Source organism: Engystomops pustulosus, chromosome 1 (genome assembly GCF_040894005.1).
Source record: "Engystomops pustulosus chromosome 1, aEngPut4.maternal, whole genome shotgun sequence".
In the NCBI taxonomy this organism is placed as follows: Eukaryota; Metazoa; Chordata; class Amphibia; order Anura; family Leptodactylidae; genus Engystomops; species Engystomops pustulosus.
Window position 1 is genome coordinate 95,905,459 of NC_092411.1, and position 20,214 is coordinate 95,925,672.

Below are 20,214 nucleotides of genomic sequence, written 5' to 3' on the forward strand. Positions count from 1 at the left end.
TTTTCTGCTAAGGGGAGCAAAATTTTAAATAACAACTAATTACATATAAGCATATATTTTGAGTACCCATTTGTATATGAATTATGCAGATTCCTGGAATACCCCTTTAAGGTAACTACAGTCTCCAGCTTTTTTCACTAATCCATTGAACTACAATAATGAGACAGAAACATCAGTTATGTATATGAAAAAAGAGCAGAGATCATAGGTTTCTGCAGTCATCATTGCAGACAGAATAGTTAGTTGAGCAGTTTATGAGGGAAAAGAGTAGGCCAGTATAGGCCAAATTTAGAGAGTGCACCAATATGTCCTGGTACCTTTGCTGTAGTTGAATTTCCCCTTTAACCATATTCTGAATTGACCATTATAAACATGGTCAGAATCATATAATAATTTGTCTAGACAAAGTATTGGACTCACAAACATCCTCAATAAGCAGTGCTGAGTATTATCTCTGTCATCTTCTACAAATTTCTGAAGCCAACCAGAGTCATATGGAGCACGACCAAACTTGTCCAGCGTCTAGAAGAGAAAGCACTTCCCATTCCTAACAATTAGCTGGAAAGCAATAGCCCACAGACCACTAGCAGATGACTGTTATGGAGACTCAGCAGAGCAGCGGCTCACATTTCTTCCACGGGTATATTATCTGCCTCCTACAGGTGTAAATCCTTTGTTTACTAGGCTATGGAGTCTTTGTTGTCTATGATCTCATTTACATTGTATACAAACTGGTTACACTATTTACAAGGCAGATACAAAGTACAAGCCAAAGCAGGACTCCCTTTTCCAGACCAGTGCACGTGCCTCAGCATTTACCTGTCCACGTGAACTTGCAAGTCTTTCCAGTCAATCCCAGGCCCATTCCTCTGGAGCAGAGCGGAACAAAAATATGTCCCAAAACACCCAAGGGTGCTCTGAGCACACCCTACATTGCTGCACCCAGATGATAGGGTGGTGGAGTTACTGGATGATGACATGATGAATATTTGCATATTTCATTCACAAAGCATCGACCTACCTTTTTGTGTCTTTTGGCCATCCATTTGTCCCAATTGAACAGCATGTCCAACCATTTTGCTTCCCTCTGTCTTAGCACGTCCACTGACAACTCCTCTTCCCTGTGAGGAAGACATGACAAGACTCAAGTCAAGGAAATCACACATAACAGCCATGGTTAATACAGAAGACTGAGAACTGTGCCATCAGAGACCACAGGAAGAAACTGCGTCCACTATGGCTTTTTACATTATAGGGAATCTGCAGGCAGCACATTATAGAGCAGGGTGAGCGGTTCTGTGGGAAATATTTAGTAGAACTTGTCGTCAATTATCCATTTAATTGTTGATAACCGTGCTGCTCAGCTATTAAACACTATGGTCCAGTCAGACAGAGATAGTCCACACCACACTGCATAAACAGCTCTGTAACATCTAGTCATTTAACTAAATATACAAAACCACAATAAATTCCCCACAATAAGTTTTGGACCCAAAACCCCCTTTAGAACCAGGCCAACACTGACAGCCAGGCCCCATATGAACTGTCTATTTAACCCCTGAGTGACTGGCGTATTTCTAAAGAGCCCTTTAGACTCATTATCATTATTTTAAAGCTGAATTTAGAAGGTAGGAGGCCATGAATAACAAATATAAGAAGATTACCACAGTGCCTTGATCTATGAGTAAGTGTCCCATGCGTGATTTTGATGGTAGATTTCCTTTAATGACTTTTTTGAACTTTTCCCTTGTGTGTCCACGATCGATTTTGTTTTAAAATTAAAAAATTTTTCCCAACGCAATATGGCTATTGACTTTTTACATGAAAGTTTTGGTTGGGCCATGTAATTTTACCATTATTTTAATTTATCTCTGGAGTTCACAGTCACTGTGTATAATGTAATGTGATGCGATGTGATGCAGAGAGTCACAGAGAACTGGCATCCACGTGTAATTACTAACCAGGGGCAAGTATCACTAGCCATATTCAATGGTGAAACAGGCCGCTGGTAACAGAGCAGGTATAAGATCCATCACCTGTATGTGTACTGTCCTTTGCTTCTACTTGCTACACATAGCAATGAAAGCATTAACATCCAATGCCCTGCCAAGGTATTGTGTGTACCTTAAAACACTGTCTAACAAGAAGTGCCCATGATCACAACTCAACATAAGCCACATGCCAAATGCCAATTTAAAGTAACAGGTTTCAAACATATTGGCGCCCCGAGGACACCAATACAGGAGAAAGGAGGAGGAGAAATTCATATTATTATTGTAGTTTCCCTTTAATGTCCCCTTAACAGGATGAATCTCAGGTCCGAAGAAGGGGCTACAATGATAATCAAGCTCTGCCCACACCTCCTTGATTCAGGTCTTGAATCCTGAATGGAGACCTTTGTGCTGGGTGATGGCCTGAGTGCCCAAAGAGAGGGCTCCGAGTGCCACCTCTGGCACCTGTGCCATAGGTTCGCCACCACTGCTATAGAGAAAAGTTTACCTTTCTCTATGCAGAGCAGTGTCCCATGGGAGAGGCCAGCGAACTCTGCGTCTATTTCACTTTAAAAAAAAATAACGCCCATTTCCCTCCCATTTAAAATAGACGCATGATGGAGCGGTTTCCCGTAGGTGGTGGGGAAACCCTCCTCACTGGCCACTCCCATGGGTACTGCTCTGCAGAGAGAAAGGTAAACTTTCATTTAACATTTCTTTGTATTGGAAAAAGCCCGGTTTTATTATAAAAACACTTTGCCAATGTGCACACTATTCTTTATGGGGACATGGAGGAGCCTAAAAAAGGGCTCCTGATAACAGGTTCCCTTAAAATTTTTCTCTCTTTGTTTAATTGCAGCCAAAAAAGATTAAAAAAAAGCTGGTTTGTACACTCTGCACCCCATCTTGACAGAAAAAAAACAGAACTGGAAATTTGTTTGCTAATTTATCAAAACAAGAAAAACTGACATCACATGGTCATAAGTATTCTGAATATTTTCTCAGTAAAAGCACATTTTGATCTAGTACAGCCATGAGTCTTCTTAGGAGTGATGCAACAAGTCTTTCACAGTTGGATTTGGGGGTCCTCTTCCTTGCAGATCCTCTCCAGTTCCTTCAGGTTGGATGGGGAACATTGGTGGAAGCAATTTTCAAGTCTCTCTGTAGATGCTCAATAGGGTTTAGGTCAGGGCTATGGCTGGGACAAGAATAGTCACATGGAACAGGTTCTCATCCAGGATATCTTGGTACTTGGCCGCATTCATCTTTCCTTCAATTGCCACCAGTCATCCTGTCCCTACAGTTGAAAGCCCCCCCCCCCCTTTCTTCTTAGCATGATGATGCCACCACCATGTGTCACTGTTGGGATTGTATTTGGCAGGTGATGAGCATTGCCTGGTTTTCACCAAACATACGTCTTAGAAATAAAAACAAAAAGTTCAATCTTCCTCTCATCAGGACAGAGAATCTTATTTCTCATAGTCCTTCATGTTCATTTTGCAAACTGTATGCGGCTTTCACAGGTCTTGCACTGAAGAGAGGCTACTGTCAGTAGACTCTGCCATGAATCCCTGACTGGAGGAGGGCTGCAGTGATAGTTGACTTTGTGGAACTTTCTCCCATCTCCCTACTGCATCTCTGGAACCACACTGATCTTGGGGTTCTTTTTTACATCTCTCATGAAGGGTCTTCTCCCACAATTTCTTAGTTTGGATGGTTGACCAGGTCAAGGAAGAGTTGTGGTCGTCCCAAACTCCTTCCATTTAAGGATAATGGAGGCCACAGTGCTCTTAGGAACCTTGAGTGCTGCAAAAATTATTTTGTAACATTGCCCAGATCTGTGCCTTACCACATTTCTGTCTCTAATCTCCTTTGGCAGTTCCATAGACCTCCTGATTGTCATGTGCTCTGACATGTTCTGTGAGGTCTTCTATAGACAGGTGTGTGCCTTTCCTTATCAAGTCCAATCGGTTTAATTAAACACATCTGTACTCCAATGAAGGAGTAGAACCATCTCAAGGTGGATCAAAAGGAAATGGACAGCATGTGAGTTAAATACGAGTATCACAGCAAAGGCTCATTCTTATGATCATGTCATATTTTAGTTTTGCTTGTTTAATAAATTAGCAAAAATATCTACATTTCTGCTTTTTTTCCTTTCAAGATGGGGTGCAGAGTGTAAAGGAAAAGGAAGAACTTCTTTCATCTTACCAACTGGCTGCAAGGAAACAAAGAGAGTGAAAAATTTCAAGGGTTCTAAATACCCACCGGACCCACTGTAAATTAGGATGCATCCGGATTCCATCAAACTTGTGGATTTATTTACAGGTGCATCTCATAGAAGTTAATGAGAACTATGCCAGCAAAGTTAAAGTATGGTAGACTATACTATTTTCTCCAATAGAAAAAAGGACATTTATTTTATAATTATTTTGTCATTCACTGCCATCCTTTTAAACATATCTGGAGGCAGAGATTCAAATAGTTCCAGGAAAAGATTACCCTTCATTGTGGAGTGATAAAAATCCAATTCCAAAAGAGGGTTTTAATCAGAAGAAGAACTCCAAGAACTAGAAGTCATTCTGAAGGTAAGTCTACAATATATGAAGGATGGCGCTGTACATGTATATAGAGGGTGAAGCTCTGCGCTGGATCCGATAACACATTGTTCAGAATGGGGTATTTATCAGGCACTTCCTTTCCTGGCTATGCAATGAACAGAATGGGGGCTGCCTGCCCCTTCTGTAACAGCCATGACCTTAGGAAGGAAAGTAACTCATCCACAGGAAGTTGGAGCAGTGACTTCTGTATCCCACGGGTTAGTCAGTGAAACACATCTACGCCCTACTGTCTCATCGCCCCATCCTCGCACATGACTGAAGTGTTGCATCAACAATGCCTTCTTAACCCAGAAACAGGCAATGTATTAAGCAGCACTGTGACTCACATGGCAATTTACAATTCTACAGAGTCTTCCTCTATTTATAACATAAGGCAACCCCACAATGCATTCCTGAGCACCAGGGCTGTGGACTAGAAGAAAATTATGTGTCCTGTTACAAATGTCACTGATGGCGACAGAAAAGTGAAAATGTCGCCATTTGGAACTAAAAATGTTCCAATAAACTTTCTGTATTCAATCTCAAAGTATTCTGTCCTAGAAAGGTGCTGTAACAAAACAAAACCAGTTAGGTAACTTTAGAGCATCTGATGTAATGTCCTGCTTACAGGAGTTAACCAACCAAGACATAGTTAATATACAAATGGAAAAAAATAGGACAATACCACCAGGATGAACGATTGTAAACCAAGCACACTGATATGCTGGTATGTGTGTGTGCTCCCTCTGACAGATCTGCTCATCATTTAGCTTCTTATGGCCTTGTTTTTACAAAAAAAGGCTTTAAAATAAGTCAGAGGGGGCAGACATCAGTATGTTAGTGATCTTGGTTTACAATCGATCATCCTGGTGGTATGGTCTTATTTTTTTTTCCATTTATATATTAACTATGTCTTGGTTGGTTAACTCCTGGTGATAGATGGCATCTTTGTTCAAAAGTGGCCAGCACGTGACCTTGGACAGCAATATGGTCACATACAGGTAGGACCACGTGAACATACGACCATATGCTCTAAATTTATGGAAGCTATGTGGTTGTGTGCCATATGTTGAATCAATGGCTAAAATAATGGAGTTCAACCATAGATGCAAGGTTCATTAGTTTTTTAGTTTTACTGCCTGGACATCTTTTCCAAATTTTTTTAAATATAGTCATTTTTAAGCAATCCAAACCATTTCTTAGTACTTATGAATATAAAATTCTCACATTTTATAGTTAATCCTGCATACAGTTAACCATTCCCACCATAAAATACATTAACCTGTCAGGATGTTTCCGCTTGTTAAAAACCCAGATATACACAAGCCACATCCTCATCCAAATCCTTATGTATAACAGACTTCCATATGCTTGATTAAGAGTGAAACCAGTCTCCAGGGAAATGTGCAAGTGGCTCCTCTGGCCAATATTTAGTGATAAATAATTTTAGAACATATAAAGAAATAAAACAAAAAATTGTAGTTATATGTAATAGAAGTGACTGTAACCCACTTGTGTGCGGGCGTATGATGGAAGCCCCAACCCTTAGGGTGATGTCACACATGGCGTTTTTAGGCTGTTTTTAGTTTGTGCGTTTTCAGATTGTAAAAAAAAGCATGCGTTAAAAAACACATCCATTTTTTAAAATGCATGCGTTTTTGTCAGTTTTTAATTGCACTAAAAACGCCATGTGTGACATCACCCTAATGCTTCCTGATGTATCCAGCGGGTGGCAGCTCCAGCCTTCACGCCGCCTTGGTATGGAGCTGGTATAAAGGTTAGAATAATCGCAATACCTGGCGTTTCGGTAGGCATTGCAATTATTTCAGGGCTTCACCGCCATAGTGTATAGTCCCCACTAACACAGGCTGGACAAATCTCAGAAGTTACACATACAATTCATCCAGCGAATTCCTCTTAAATTTTTGGAATAGTGTCTATTGTTATAAAAGTTCATTTTACAGACCCACTAGAAAATATAAGGGGAGATTTGTCAGTACTTTTATCCATCCTGCTTTATACATCATAGTAATATTTCTATGCGACCCTTTAGAAAGAGGCTAAAGCTGAAGTTCTCTTTACCTGGGAAAATAGTTCGAGAACAAATGGGACACGATGTACAACACTGACTAATTCTTTGCCATAACTAAAACATTCAAAAGATGTCAGGTATTCGAACACTTCAAACACGGCCCAATACCAACACAAAGAAGAGCCATTTCCTCAATCTCAGATTTCATATTCTGCATACAGGTATGTACTGTTTGCTTATTCATTTGAATATGCAGGTTATTTTTTTTTCATATTTGTATAAATTACGGAAGTCAGCCTAACGCACTGAAAAAGGAGACCTTAGAACAAATGCCATTCTCAGCTCTCATGGTAATGGTCCATAAAATGTGGAGAGCAGAAAGATTGTTTCCATCCATGTATAACTTGCATGGGATTGTTTTGACACGGAACTAGGGCGCGTAAAAAAAAAAAAAAAAAAAAGTGTGAATTGAAGAGAAGTTCCTAACGCCATCTGTGGTGAAAAAATACCACAGATAATTGCCCCTCTGTCAATAAGCCCATGAATATTGTGATATTTTCCTGTGTGGTCAAACCAGCAGTAACCCAACTACAGAAACAAACAGAATGGAGATTTTCGCACCAAATAATAGAAGTCTTATTGGAGTGTCGCAGGACATCACTTTTTAACACTTTGTTCAGCTACAAAGAGACCATCCCAAGATTCTCTAACAATCGAAATGAATTACATTTTGGAAAGTCTTTGTCTAGAGGTGGATATGGGTTAGTGGATACTGCAAGGGTATACAGGAAGATTTTTCCTCCGATGCTGGCATGGTGACATGGACATTTCTATGGTGTATGCTGGCGATATGGTTGTAGCCTAGTTTCTGGGTAGATTTGTAGAAATTCTCGTTCTTACAGACGATAAGATTCATATGTAAAAAAAAAAAAATCAGCTTATCTCCACATTGGCAACACTTGCAGGATCTCTGTCTTCTGGAAAAAATGATGATATAGAAACAAATACAATACCCTGAAAGATGGAGTAGTGAGAAAGCACTCAACAGATAAGTACCAGGAACCTTCCGAAATGTTTGTTTAGCAGTCTGGACGTCCCAGGTGACGTGAATGGAAAATGCTGCACAGAACCATAAGTTTTAACCATATAGTGGGTCTTTGAAGAGTCCAGGGCAGTAAAGCCATTCTATACTGTAAAGTAACTAATAGTACCCCAGGCAGAATCATCTGCAATACTGAAAGTCATCAGTTACACTTCCCATTCTATATACTCATAAGACAAAGAGAAGGGGAAGTAATACGAATAGAAACGTGTACAGCGGTATATCATCTACAGGTCATAGTAACCTCACACCTATACAGCAAATCAATCAATAACTACAGCTTATCCATAGTGACATAGCACATATTTCACATGCAATCCACTTATCCCCCAACTATGACAGGGATGGCAAAGAACAACCCAAAAAGCCCCCCCAAAAAGGAAGAATTGTTCCAATGGCCAAATAAATCCAAACCACAGAATCCAAGTATGTTTGAAATCTACACAGACGGTCAGCAGGATATAGTGACATTGGACAGATTTACAACTTTCCTATACACAATAAATATAAAATGATATTTAGGTTTTAATTTAATGGGAAATGTTCTGTTTGCAGTCACTGAATATAAATAGATTTCACCTAGAAGAATGTGCTCCAGTCCTGCACCCTGTAGGATGTACATGTAGCAGTGCACTGATACACAAGGTCTGGATAGAGCTGTAGAGATTTAGTGTTTAGGGGATTACAGTGGATACTCTACATTTGGATGTAAAAGGATATACGGTCAGCAAACACTCTTGCGTTGATGCAATGCTCTCCCATTGGTCACCTGTCATATTTAAGAAAACCTCTTTAAATGGAACCTGTCACCACTGTCACCGATGCTCATAAAAGCATAAGATCAGGCAGGATACCCAGCGAGGCGAGTTGGGCGTATTACCTCGGCTCGAGTCTCCGCACGGCATCCAGTACACGACTCTCTCCCCTGCATCAATAGTCCCCCTACGGAGTTTGCGTATCGCTCTCCGTCGCCTCCCCGTCTACATGTTGTTACTGGAATGAGTGCCAACTTAGTTTGTCGCTCATCTCACATTTGTATCACTGGAAGGTAACATGAGTCTTAATGAGGGATGGTGGAGATCGAAATGGCTGGCATTACAGTATGTAGGGAGTCGAGGGCAAAGTGGCTGGCATTACAGTGTGTGGGGAAAGGGGGGCAAGTGGCTGGCATTACAGTATGTAGGGAGTCGAGGGCAAAGTGGCTGGCATTACAGTGTGTGGGGAAAGGGGGGCAAGTGGCTGGCATTACAGTGTGTGGGGAAAGGGGGGCAAGTGGCTGCAATTACATTGTTGGTGGGGGAAAGGTGCAAGTGCCTGTAATGCCAGCCACTTGTCCCCCTCCTCCCCACCTACTGTAATGCCAGCCATTTGCCCTCCCTACTCCCTATTGCCCCCCCCCCCACCCCTGCATTCATAGGAGAGGAGCCCCCAGGCGATGTATGCCATTGCATCTACGATGCAGGGTCACTTCAGCAATCCGTCTGACTTGAACTTATACCCTAGGCAAAAAACAAGGTGTGAATCTAGCCTAATGCAAGTATCTGAAAATGCAATTAAAAGGTAATTTTTAATAATGGTTGAACTGGTTAGTTTTTGTTGAACCATCTGTTAAAACAGTGGAGGTGGTCTAGTTTCTGCCAACATCTACTGAACCTTTATCAGGAATATTTTGTTGAGATTGGATATAACGTTAGCTGTGCAAGTACTATGTTAAAAAGATGAGGGTTGCCAATGTACACTGAGCCTGTGCCAGCATTCGGACTGGACTGTTTGATAGCGGCCAATTATGTTCACAAATAAAATGCCTCCATGGGTGACTTACCGCCAGTACAGAGGAAAACTGCCGAATACAAGGTTGAATAAACACCAAGGATACTATACATGGAAACAAAATGTTTTGTAGAGGGGAAGTAAAGGTAAAAATAGTATTATTACTACAAATTGTATCCCAGTGATTGGTTATCAATATAAAGCATCTTTACAAAAAAAAATTTTGTGAAATATATTTAACTGTAACTTTTGGGATTCTGTTAAAGGACATCTATCTTACATAAAAGCCCATATCCCAACACGATCTAAATTACTCCACCCGCACCTTTATATACACTTGAATATTATACCACCATGTGCTCTAATACTTCTCATTCAAATCTCCCCGCCAAGTATACAAATTAGCTCCAACATAAGGGAGCAGTCCGGCTTCATTAGCCCCTCTTCTCTTCAGAGCCACCCCTTCCAATGCTTGCAGACTGCAGTACCTAAGTAGACGCAGCATCAGCTACACAGAAGCTGATAGATGAAGTGCTAGTCCAGGATTTAAGACATGACTAGGAGAAGGAGAAGGAGAGGAAGATGTGGGTGTATACAGAGAATCTGGAGGACAGATTTACCGAAACCCAAGTCGTCACAGTCTGCATTAGCATATTAATCCTGGGAGAAAAAAGGCAATTATTACAGTGACCAGACAACAGAGGTAACAATATAGAGTTAGAAGGATATGAAGAGGAGTAATAGGTGGTGAAGTGCAAATGGGTGAAAATATTCTGCTGACAGGTGCTTTATGCAACCCAGATGTGAACTTCGCCTTAGAGGTGAGAATCTGTATGACTTATGACAGATTAATAGATCGATAGCTGGAACAGCAGAGAAATATAACTAAATGTCATACTATTAACTATAGTAAATCATTTAATCATATTATTCATTAGCAGAGGAAAGCTTTTACAGCCAGCAACCAGAGAAGAGCATTTCATTCTCTCGGTGATGATCCCTAATGACCAAATGGTCTTTTCAATGAAAGTGAATCACATTACATGGGACTGAAAGAGATACAACTTAATACTTGTAACATAAGATCGTGTTAGAAGAGCTGGAATGGTACGCAAGTTAAAAAGAGTTTCCAGAAATCAGCAATACAGGCGGTCCCCTACTTAAGAAAACCTGACTTACAGACGGACCTCTGGATGTTGGCAATTTACTGTACTTTAGCCGTTAAAAAGAGATTTTTCATGGCCTGTTCTTCAGTAACAACTGCGCCTTTCCTCCAGATTCCACCGCAATACCCCACACCCATTCCCAATTAACAAGCAATAATGTGGAAACATTAAACACGCTCACAGAAAATACTGGCGGCGTGCGAGTCTTATGGGAAGGGGTGGTCATATCACGGATACCATGTGTGACCGTACACCACCAACCTCAGCAGGGGTATGGACTCCCCTGACAGTATGACACACGTGGCATTTCAGTCGCATCCGTTCTGCAACTTGGTTTTTCAAGTTGAATTCTTGTTAATTCTTGTGAATTCTTGTTTACTTGGCGCATTCTCCATTGTGTTGTTAAGGTCTGCGGTTTTCATTGTGCTTTTCAAAGCAGTTACGCATTTCAAAAATGTGTGCATTTGTGGCCTGCGTTTTGAAACGCAAGCGATTACATTCACGAACAGCGTCACTGCGCTTTTTACAAATTCCAAGAGACACAGATCTATTCAATGAAGCATATCAAGCATCACAATTAAAGCATATCAAGCATTGCATCTTGCAGACACAACCAAACATTAAAAATATGCATGCATTTTTAATGCATTCAAAAACGCAAAAGATCTACCATGTGTGTTACCGGATTATCTGCAAAAGAACCCCAAAATATTTGGTTAGAGCTATACGTTGCTCCAATAATATTTTATAGCACAATAAAACTAATTTATTTCCTAAATCTACCAACACTAATATTATATGCATTATAGCATGAAGACTGCAGCGCAGACAGCAAAGAAAGGGTTAATTACAGAGTCCTGGCTCGGAGCCAGTGCTAAATGACAACTTTGGTAGCACACTCCCATTCACATGATCTAAATTACATGATGTGCCTTTCAAAGTATGTCGGTCCCACAAACTACTCAATTTCATGTCAATGGAGGTGCAATAGAACAACATGACAAATGGATAACAACCATAACACGACTGCTGCGTTCATCATATATCCAGGGCCAGACAGGTGACCAGCTCGTATAATACAGCAGGCCTATTCCATGCACGCAGAGCGTATATACCGATAGCTAGTGACAGCGCACAGATGTATACAGTCAAAGACAGCAGCGCGGCCAAACTCCCTCTACCGGAATGTACTAACCGCGGCCCTGCGCATTGTCAGGAACACCAGGAATTGTGCAGGACAGCACTTTATTAGTAATCCAGCACACTAATACTGGAGACATGACCAAAGTAAAACTGAAGTGCTGCCTGATAAAGCAAAGGGGCAGAGAGACTCAAGCTCATTAGTTGGACGTTTCATTATACCCATTTAATTTCATGGTTCAATTCCTCAAAGGGGTTGTTTCAATAAAGACAATTCCACAGTATACAGTCTTACAAGGTAGTGTGGTCCTCTGTAAGGGTAATGCTACACATGGCGTTTTGAACCCGTTTTTGGTCTGTTTTTAAGCAGTCCGTTAAAAAACGCACCCTTTTTTTTAAAACGCATGCGTATTTGACCATTTTCAATCAAGATAATTAGAAAAACCTGTAAAAAACTGATGTGTTTTCAAAAAGCATGCGTTTTTTAACCGACTGCTTAAAAAAGGACCAAAAACGGGTTCAAAACTCCATGTGTGGCATCACCCTAAGTCGTCCACTCACATGCTGATGACAGCTCAAGAGACTGCTCAAACCATAAACACGGACAGGAATTGGACCTACTCAGAGTTCTACAGCTTGGAGAATCGGCTCATACACAGGGCCATGGAAAGCATAGCAATGTGCATGACCCCATAGAAATGAATTTGTCCGTGTGCTATCGATTGAATCAACAGGAGTAGAAACATGCACGCATGATATGAGACTCCATTCGTAGTGGGCACACAGGGCCACCCTTCGTGTAATAGGTGGCGCTTATGTTGTGTATTGAACGCTTGCAATCAGGTACAAGCTCCACATATTTTGCATATAAACAACACAAAATACGTGGGTCTTGTTCCCAATCATTTCGGTAGTGTGAACGCGGCTTATTGGCTGTGTGGCACTGTATACAACAGGAGAACAAAGACAAGTCAGGCCCTGGAAGAAGCCATTCATGGAGAAGCTTGAGCTGGACATTTAAATTATGTTTGAAATTTTGACTCACCATTTAGCAAGCATGAGTACACCCCTAGAATTTCTAGTTTATAAGGTGGTCAGCAATAGTTTTCCAGGACTTTCTACTTAGTTGTGGGTAACGGTGGAATGCAGAATGTGTATATCATTTAACAACCACAGTCTTGGGTAAAACAGGTGTATTACCACCGTGTCAATGAACAGTGACTGGCATTAGAGGAGAATGTTTTTTTTACCAAATAAAATGCCAAAATCAATAGGTTTTTCAATCAACACTAAAATATACTGATTGTGGGTAAAGACCCACAGTAACTGTTATAAGTGATCACACCTGGGGATTGCAGTGACAGCACACACACAGTGTGATCACACCTGGGGATTGCAGTGACAGCACACACACACACAGTGTGATCACACCTGGGGATTGCAGTGACAGCACACACACACAGTGTGATCACACCTGGGGATTGCAGTGACAGCACACACACACACAGTGTGATCACACCTGGGGATTGCAGTGACAGCACACACACACACACACACACAGTGTGATCACACCTGGGGATTGCAGTGACAGCACACACACACACACACACACACAGTGTGATCACACCTGGGGATTGCAGTGACAGCACACACACACACACACACACACAGTGTGATCACACCTGGGGATTGCAGTGACAGCACACACACAGTGTGATCACACCTGGGGATTGCAGTGACAGCACACACACAGTGTGATCACACCTGGGGATTGCAGTGACAGCACACACACACACACACACACAGTGTGATCACACCTGGGGATTGCAGTGACAGCACACACACACACACACAGTGTGATCACACCTGGGGATTGCAGTGACAGCACACACACACACACACACACAGTGTGATCACACCTGGGGATTGCAGTGACAGCACACACACACACACACACAGTGTGATCACACCTGGGGATTGCAGTGACAGCACACACACACACACACACAGTGTGATCACACCTGGGGATTGCAGTGAAAGCACACACACACACACACACACACACACAGTGTGATCACACCTGGGGATTGCAGTGACAGCACACACACAGTGTGATCACACCTGGGGATTGCAGTGACAGCACACACACACACACACACAGTGTGATCACACCTGGGGATTGCAGTGACAGCACACACACACACACACACACACACACACACACACACACACACAGTGTGATCACACCTGGGGATTGCAGTGACAGCACACACACACACACACAGTGTGATCACACCTGGGGATTGCAGTGACAGCACACACACACACACACACAGTGTGATCACACGTGGGGATTGCAGTGACAGCACACACACACACACAGTGTGATCACACCTGGGGATTGCAGTGACAGCACACACACACAGTGTGATCACACCTGGGGATTGCAGTGACAGCACACACACACACACAGTGTGATCACACCTGGGGATTGCAGTGACAGCACACACACAGTGTGATCACACCTGGAGATTGCAGTGACAGCACACACACACACACAGTGTGATCACACCTGGGGATTGCAGTGACAGCACACACACACACACAGTGTGATCACACCTGGGGATTGCAGTGACAGCACACACACACACACAGTGTGATCACACCTGGGGATTGCAGTGACAGCACACACACACACACAGTGTGATCACACCTGGGGATTGCAGTGACAGCACACACACACACACAGTGTGATCACACCTGGGGATTGCAGTGACAGCACACACACACACACAGTGTGATCACACCTGGGGATTGCAGTGACAGCACACACACAGTGTGATCACACCTGGGGATTGCAGTGACAGCACACACACAGTGTGATCACACCTGGGGATTGCAGTGACAGCACACACACACACAGTGTGATCACACCTGGGGATTGCAGTGACAGCACACACACACACAGTGTGATCACACCTGGGGATTGCAGTGACAGCACACACACACACAGTGTGATCACACCTGGGGATTGCAGTGACAGCACACACACACACAGTGTGATCACACCTGGGGATTGCAGTGACAGCACACACACACACAGTGTGATCACACCTGGGGATTGCAGTGACAGCACACACACACACAGTGTGATCACACCTGGGGATTGCAGTGACAGCACACACACACACAGTGTGATCACACCTGGGGATTGCAGTGACAGCACACACACACACAGTGTGATCACACCTGGGGATTGCAGTGACAGCACACACACACACACACACAGTGTGATCACACCTGGGGATTGCAGTGACAGCACACACACACACACACAGTGTGATCACACCTGGGGATTGCAGTGACAGCACACACACACACACACAGTGTGATCACACCTGGGGATTGCAGTGACAGCACACACACAGTGTGATCACACCTGGGGATTGCAGTGACAGCACACACACAGTGTGATCACACCTGGGGATTGCAGTGACAGCACACACACACACACACACAGTTTGATCACACCTGGGGATTGCAGTGACAGCACACACACACACACACACACACACACAGTGTGATCACACCTGGGGATTGCAGTGACAGCACACACACACACACACAGTGTGATCACACCTGGGGATTGCAGTGACAGCGCACACACACACACACACAGTGTGATCACACCTGGGGATTGCAGTGACAGCGCACACACACACACACACACACACACAGTGTGATCACACCTGGGGATTGCAGTGACAGCACACACACACACACAGTGTGATCACACCTGGGGATTGCAGTGACAGCACACACACACACACACACACAGTGTGATCACACCTGGGGATTGCAGTGACAGCACACACACACACACACACAGTGTGATCACACCTGGGGATTGCAGTGACAGCACACACACACACACACACAGTGTGATCACACCTGGGGATTGCAGTGACAGCACACACACACACACACACAGTGTGATCACACCTGGGGATTGCAGTGACAGCACACACACACACACACAGTGTGATCACACCTGGGGATTGCAGTGACAGCACACACACACACACACAGTGTGATCACACCTGGGGATTGCAGTGACAGCACACACACACACAGTGTGATCACACCTGGGGATTGCAGTGACAGCACACACACACACAGTGTGATCACACCTGGGGATTGCAGTGACAGCACACACACACACACACAGTGTGATCACACCTGGGGATTGCAGTGACAGCACACACACACACACACAGTGTGATCACACCTGGGGATTGCAGTGACAGCACACACACACACAGTGTGATCACACCTGGGGATTGCAGTGACAGCACACACACACACACACAGTGTGATCACACCTGGGGATTGCAGTGACAGCACACACACACACACACACACAGTGTGATCACACCTGGGGATTGCAGTGACAGCACACACACAGTGTGATCACACCTGGAGATTGCAGTGACAGCACACACACAGTGTGATCACACCTGGGGATTGCAGTGACAGCACACACACACACACACACAGTGTGATCAAACCTGGGGATTGCAGTGACAGCACACTAGTGACACGTCCACTGATCGCAGCACTCCATTCCAGCGCAGCACTCCGTACACTCCATTCCAGCGCCGCTCCCCCATACTCACCGGCCACCGTTCTCCTCGGTCTTGATTAGGAAGCCGTACTTGTCAGTCTTCCTCTCCGCGGTAAACCCGTTGATTTCAGAGTCAGAGCCCAAGGACTCCAGTTCCGGGTCACTGAGGGTCTCCCTAGTTCCACGTAGACTAGCAGAGGGAGACACGCTGCCCTCCCCGGGGCTCCGCGCCATCCCGGCTCCCCTCCACCTCTTCAACAGCACGGAGCCATCACCTCTTCCCGGCCCCCGCCTCACCTCTCACTCTGCTCTCCCCACAGCTGCACCTCCCGGGGCCTCACGAACTATCCCTGCCCTACAAGTGTAGCAACCAATCGGATGATAGAAGCAACACGGTTAACCAATAGATGCACGCAGCCGGTTGTAACCAGCCAATCAAGATGGAGAACTGCCTATCCGTCAAGTAAGTATAATGCAAAACATAATATTAATTATCTGCCATCCCGTCCTCCTCTGCAGCCAATCAGGGAGCACGTCAGCCGACACGAGCCAATAGCTACTGGAGACTCCACAGATTCTTGGTGTCAATCAGTGTGAGGACTGTACGTCCGATACTAGCGCTCCTACAGTGTTCTGTAAACACTCTCGTGCTGTCACTCATGGTAGCTCCGCCCTAACAGGGTCAGTCAATACCGGCCCCTCCCAAATCCTGGAAACTGGTCGCAAGAACCGCACGGTAAATTGCAGCTAAAAGGTTATACAGTCACTTGTCCGCTGCAACCAATCACAGTGCGGCTTTCTTCTTTGAAGAAGACAATTTGAAATGACAGTTGTGTAGTAATTGTCTTATAAAATGATATGGATATGTGTTGAATAGTGGAGTCAAGGGAGGACGAACTGCAACAGAGATGGTCTGAACAGTGGTCTATTTTTGTCGGATGATCTTTCACATATGCTAAAGTATGGAGAAAAATACAACTCTGAAAAAGGAATTTTTCAACACTTTAATGGAAGAAAGGGGAGTAGTCGTAATTCCTGGAGCTTTGTATTGTGTAGTAATTGGTTGCTATGGGCAATACAGTTTACCTTCATACCATTTCATACATTTCTTACCTGTTTTTAAGTGGAACACGTTGGCAAATCCAGTGCAAGTCAAGTAATGCCCCAGTACACACGTCAAGGGATGTGATGTGGGTGAGGACACATTACCTTAAAAATTTCTTTTGTACTGCAGCATTTGTTATAATAGTAATGTACAGTACAACCTTTTGATCATAGCTTTAATATTACAGTGCTTGTTGTTAAGGGGTTAATATACTGCTTGCCTGCTGCCTCTAAAAAAAAGCATATTAGGGATCTAAACATGAGAGGTTCCTGGCTGTCCTAATAACTGATTGGTGCCCAGCCCCCCACATGACATCATGGAGGGGACAGCATGGATAACAAAAATTAGATCTATGATAACTACTTTATTGGTCACCTGGGGGGGATTCTTTTGTACATAGTGTCCTGGCAATTGTTACACAGTTAGAGAGAGGCTTAACATTACAGTTGCATACATACACTACGAGAGGCACGTTCTTACATGTTGCTAGTTCCTTAGTTGCATACAAACAGTTACAGGACTTCGCGATACAGCACAATACAGGCTACATGACCACATTATATTACACATGGATAAACAATTACAGTACAAAAATATACCAGTCACAAAAACAGACAGACAGAGGCTAGACAGACATGCATAGGGGTTACTACGGCAGGGCTGCCAGTGTGGCACTAACAGTGTTGTGGTGTAATAGTGGTGCTGTTCGTTGTGCCCGTAGCTCCACAAGTACTGGCGCTGAAGCTGCCTGGTGCTGGCTACCCCTGAAGTCTTGGTACAGTGTTCCTCCTGACTTACGGTAAGGTTGGTTGTGATCACTTGCATTTCAGGTCTGATGAAGCCTTAACTGTTGCTCTTGGCTGCCCGGTTCCAATGCTCTGTCGCAACCAGTTGTGCGACATGGAGCTCCTGCTAGTCATGATCTGCGTATGATTTGTATAGCGCTGCAGAATATTATGGCTTTATATAAATAAAGATTATTATTAGTGGAGAAGGGGAAGATAAGGTGAGAGTTGGGTGGCAATGTGGAGATCAAAATCCAGGGCCAATGCACAGGAAGCCTCCTACGACAACGCCATCTTGACAGTGCATCTTTCTAAGATTTGGAGTGGGAAGGAGATGGAGAAAAGACCTAATGGTGCCTTTTAGATAAGATTTTGAAAGACAAAGAGTTAGACAAATGGTTACAGATAAAGTCCCTTTGTTCCCTTCTGGTTCAATTCTGGTATAATTCTGTTTGTGCACTTAAATAGTTGCACTTAAGAAGATGCACTGGTTTATCAAGCTTGATTTTGATTTGAAAAAAAAATAAAAAATAGGAAAGTCTAACTTCTATTGGGATACACCAAATTATCACATACTGGGGCAGATTTATGTAGATATTCCATAGAAGTATGAATCTGATCTCCATTGAAATGCTTCTGGTGTTTGGGTTTGTTGTTTCCTGGACTGCAGCCACAAAATCTTGCTTGAAAAAACGGAGAAGGATCCAGCACCACAATTAAAAATTCTTGATTTAATACATGTTTTAAAAAAATTAAACACGTTGACGCAACTTTCAGGCAACTTAAATTCTCTGCCATTAGTCATAGCCCGACTAAGGGCACACAATTTAAACATGTCAGTCAGAATGGATGGCAATCCTTCTAAATTTTTTCAGGCCTATTTATGTTTTTAACTTTGTCTAAGTTTAAAACACTTACATAGACAGGAATGTGGCATGCTCTCATTGGCATAGAAATAGTCATAAGCTACTTAGTATTTTTCTCTTGCTTTTGCAAAAATCATAAATTAGTCGCATGCACTGTGAGGGTAAGGATTATTAAAACAGGTGGAAAAAATTCTGGTTTTGATACATGCCTCCCCCTAGTCTTATGCTGGCTTAGATTTATCAATCTGATAAATTTGCACCTGTTAGTTTAGGTAAGATAATGCAAGGAAAATATGAGATTCTGTTGTGTACATATCCGAAACCCTTGATAGATGCTTTAGATAATTCTTTTTTGCAACTTACCATTTCTTGTTTAAACTGAAATCTGTGATGTGCTCAAGATCATCCTGCGATAATATATTGTCATAATTTACTATTTATCAGTTGACGCTTATTTGTACATAAGCCTAACTATTCGGTACTATGCAGGAGAGTAATGCTGCCCCCTGCTGGCAGATACAGCTTATGTCATGTTTCAGTCTTATAGCACCCAAAGCATTTGATGCGGTGTTTAGAAAATGCAGTGTTCAGGTGGAAAGTACCCAGTTTCTTGGGCACAACCAAGTTACTATTGTGACCAATTCTGTAGGTCAGGAACACAGAGCTTTTTCCGCTCCAAAATAGAAACAGTCTGGGCAAAATGACAAACTGAAAATGAGGTTAAAAGTTGCCCATATATGGTTCAAAAAAGTGCCTAGTCTGAAAGCTAGACTAACATTTTCCAAGTTTAGGAAGCTGCTAATAAACACTGAGGACAAAGTAACATGTATCATCTAAGAGGCTTTATATGCTGCAAATCCCTAAATCACACTAGGCTGCTGAGTCGGCAGGAGGGTGTCAACAACAGTGAGGCATCCCAGTGCTAATTCCCCAAAAATCCACAACAATTAATGATTTTAGGATATATTCCAACTATAAGTATGGACAATTCTTGGTTCTGGAGTCATATAGCGTATCTAGCCCTTTTAGGCAG

At 43.1% G+C, this 20,214-nt stretch overlaps 1 protein-coding gene across 1 annotated transcript in view; it reads right to left on the minus strand.

Moving 5' to 3' along the window:
• TBC1D10A (TBC1 domain family member 10A) overlaps positions 1-16,807 on the minus strand; it is a 35,103-nt gene extending 18,296 nt beyond the window's left edge. The window contains exons 1-2 of the mRNA XM_072148818.1: positions 16,478-16,807; positions 1,022-1,121 (exon numbers count right to left, since the gene is read on the minus strand). Coding sequence (XP_072004919.1) covers positions 1,022-1,121; positions 16,478-16,659 — 282 coding nt within the window. The 5' untranslated portion in view covers positions 16,660-16,807. The remainder of the gene's footprint in view (positions 1-1,021; positions 1,122-16,477) is intronic.
• Positions 16,808-20,214: the final 3,407 nt, after the last annotated feature.